Source organism: Asparagus officinalis, chromosome 2, assembly GCF_001876935.1.
Source record: "Asparagus officinalis chromosome 2, Aspof.V1, whole genome shotgun sequence".
NCBI classification, from domain to species: domain Eukaryota; kingdom Viridiplantae; phylum Streptophyta; class Magnoliopsida; order Asparagales; family Asparagaceae; genus Asparagus; species Asparagus officinalis.
Window position 1 is genome coordinate 47,401,599 of NC_033795.1, and position 2,666 is coordinate 47,404,264.

Sequence of the window (2,666 nt, forward strand, 5' to 3'; positions counted from 1 at the left end):
ATTAGTGATGTCCTATCCTAATTTCTATGGTGTCCCAAAGTAACAAATACAAGTTAAAAAATGCATAAAAGTGTGTATAAAATAGGATATATAGTGTTGTCAAGTGACACCACTGGTGACACCACTGGACACTATGTAGCTCTGCCATTGATCACCTATTTTAAGTGGGTTTTAAAAAGCTATTGGAACAAAAAAAACAGCTTGAATGACATATTAGAGTATAAATTTATAACACCGACATGATAAGTTCCAGACCTTTCAAGTATTCAACTAGCGGTTCCGGACTCCCGGCACCTCTAGGTACATCAGGAGACTTATATGAACAAACATTGAAACTAAGTACAGATAGATACATGTTACACTTATGTTTAGCAAGAGATTGTTTCATGCGTCAAATATACACTTCTTGAGTACTTTCACTTGCATAACATTTTCCTTTCCTTCGCCTTGAGACACTAATTTGAAGATGCATCTATCTCCATCCTTCAACTTGTTAGCGCGAGCAAACTCTAGCCAACCTTTAGACATGGTACACCGTAGTGAATTTCCCGGCCTTCCCTTTTTACGACGGAGCTTAATGGTCCATAATCGGCCTTTTGGATCTTCAAGGCTCAGCTCATCTTGCTCCCATAGTCCACTCGACTCCTTGAATCGTGTCGGAATGTTCTGCCATGGCTCGTCACGATTAATTACCAATAAGAATGTAACAAAAATATAAAAAACATCGTCCATCTCTATCATGAATAACTAATTGCGCAGAAAACTAATGTCATCTTACTAGCAGGTTGTTTGGTTTGTGGATTGCATCTTCAAGGATTTTGTTGTACGTACATAAGAGGTTATGAAAAAGCTATTCTCAGTCTTATTGTTTGTCATGGATATGAAGAGGATTTGTATGAAGACAATTTGGGAAGATAAAATGGTCTGGCCATAACTCCCTTGGGAGTCTTTACCCCTCATTGCATGAACTAGTCTGGTCTTCAAATTCTCTGACTAAAATGCAAGGGTCTTTTTGAGCAGGAGCTTGGTTATGGCAAGCGCTACTTAGAAGAACGTGATCTCCCGCTCTTCGATAGGCTAAGGCACTCCTTCTGTCCTCTCTTGCAATTTTACAACTGATGGACTATGATGATCATCCTACTTGGTTACTAACCAACGAAGGAAAATTCACAGTTCACTCCCTATGTAAATTCCTCAATTATAAAGGAGTTTTATGCCCCCTTCAAAGCTTAATCTGGAAATCTATTTTGCCTTCGAAGGTAAAATTTTTCTACTGGCTTTTAATCAAAGCGAGACTACAACAAAGGCTTTTTTAGCGAAAAAGGATGGGATGGTTCTACCATATGTGATTTATGCTCTAACGAGGAGGAAACAACTTAACACTTGTCTTTTCATGTCCAATTGCTCGTACGGTATGGATATTCTTCTGCAACAAAATGGGTCTACATCCCAATCATCAGTCTTTATCATCTTTAATTCACAACAAGGGGAACTTCTTTCAACCATCATCGTCGACAACGCTATGGAATATTATCGTACCTACAGTTTGTTGGTGTATATGGGGAGCGAGAGATAATTTCATCTTCAATGGAGTAAAAATAGAGCCCTCTAAAATTATATCTAATTGTGTCAATTTTTTTGATTTTTTGGACAGGAGGTCAAAAGAATAATTTGACTGAAAGGATTAAGCAAACAATGTCCATACACAATATCAATGACTTCGACGATGTTGGCGATGGGGAGGGAGCTTCATTGTCTGCTCACGCGACTTAACTGATCAGGAAAACCATCAGCTTGTTTTTTTTTTATCAGAATAAGTTTTTATAGGTGTAACAAATTGGATGATTGGATGTTGAATGATGCTACTGTTGGCGCTTTATTTCGAGAAACTAACTGAACTGTGTGTAATAAAATAGGAGATAGCATATATTATATTCTTGCTCCGATGGATGCCAACAACAGTCCGCTCTCCACCCTCTGGGATACAAACTATGGTAGCTTTTATTTCCTCTTATACATAGCCGTTTTAGTTTTCTCTTTTTGGTGTCTCCTATGGTGTACATATCTCAGTATATACACATTGCCCTGCTTTTCTCCTTCAAAAAATTGTACGAAGAACAAAATTCAACCGATATTTTTAGCAGCTCATACTTTTATTAAGAATATCTGACTATGCTTTGTTAAGGAAATTTAAGTGAAATTACAAATGCAATTGAAATCAATAGAATTTTTGTGGATCGGATCACATTTGATAAATCTATCCTACGCCGCGGCACTCATATCCCTAGTACGAAAAATATCAATCAAACACTGTATTTGACAAAATCCAGGTTTTACTTTTGTGAGCCCCATTTTTCCATGCAAAGTTATAAAAAAAACATTTGTAAGATTTGGACGTGTGTATGCAAAAAATCTCATTAAAAAAATTATAAGGGGATCTTTTTCGGGGGTATTTTGGTCACACACGCACAGCATGTGAGACGTTAGTGTTGAACAGTGTTAGTCTTGGGAATTTTGCAGGAAAAGTTTTTGGATATTGTGTCTAATTTTCGAAACCTTCTCGGGGATTATCTCAAAATGTCCCGAACTTTTTCGGGGTTGTTTGAAATTTACCCTTAATACATTGTACTGGTTTATTACAAAAAAAGAACTAATTAAGTTGTAAA

At 36.9% G+C, this 2,666-nt stretch overlaps 1 protein-coding gene across 1 annotated transcript in view; it reads right to left on the reverse strand.

Moving 5' to 3' along the window:
- LOC109831148 (B3 domain-containing protein REM1-like) overlaps nucleotides 206–2,666 on the reverse strand; it is a 4,141-nt gene continuing 1,680 nt past the window's right edge. The window contains exon 4 of the mRNA XM_020398487.1: nucleotides 206–666. Within this exon, the coding sequence (XP_020254076.1) occupies nucleotides 385–666 (282 nt within the window). The 3' untranslated portion in view covers nucleotides 206–384. The remainder of the gene's footprint in view (nucleotides 667–2,666) is intronic.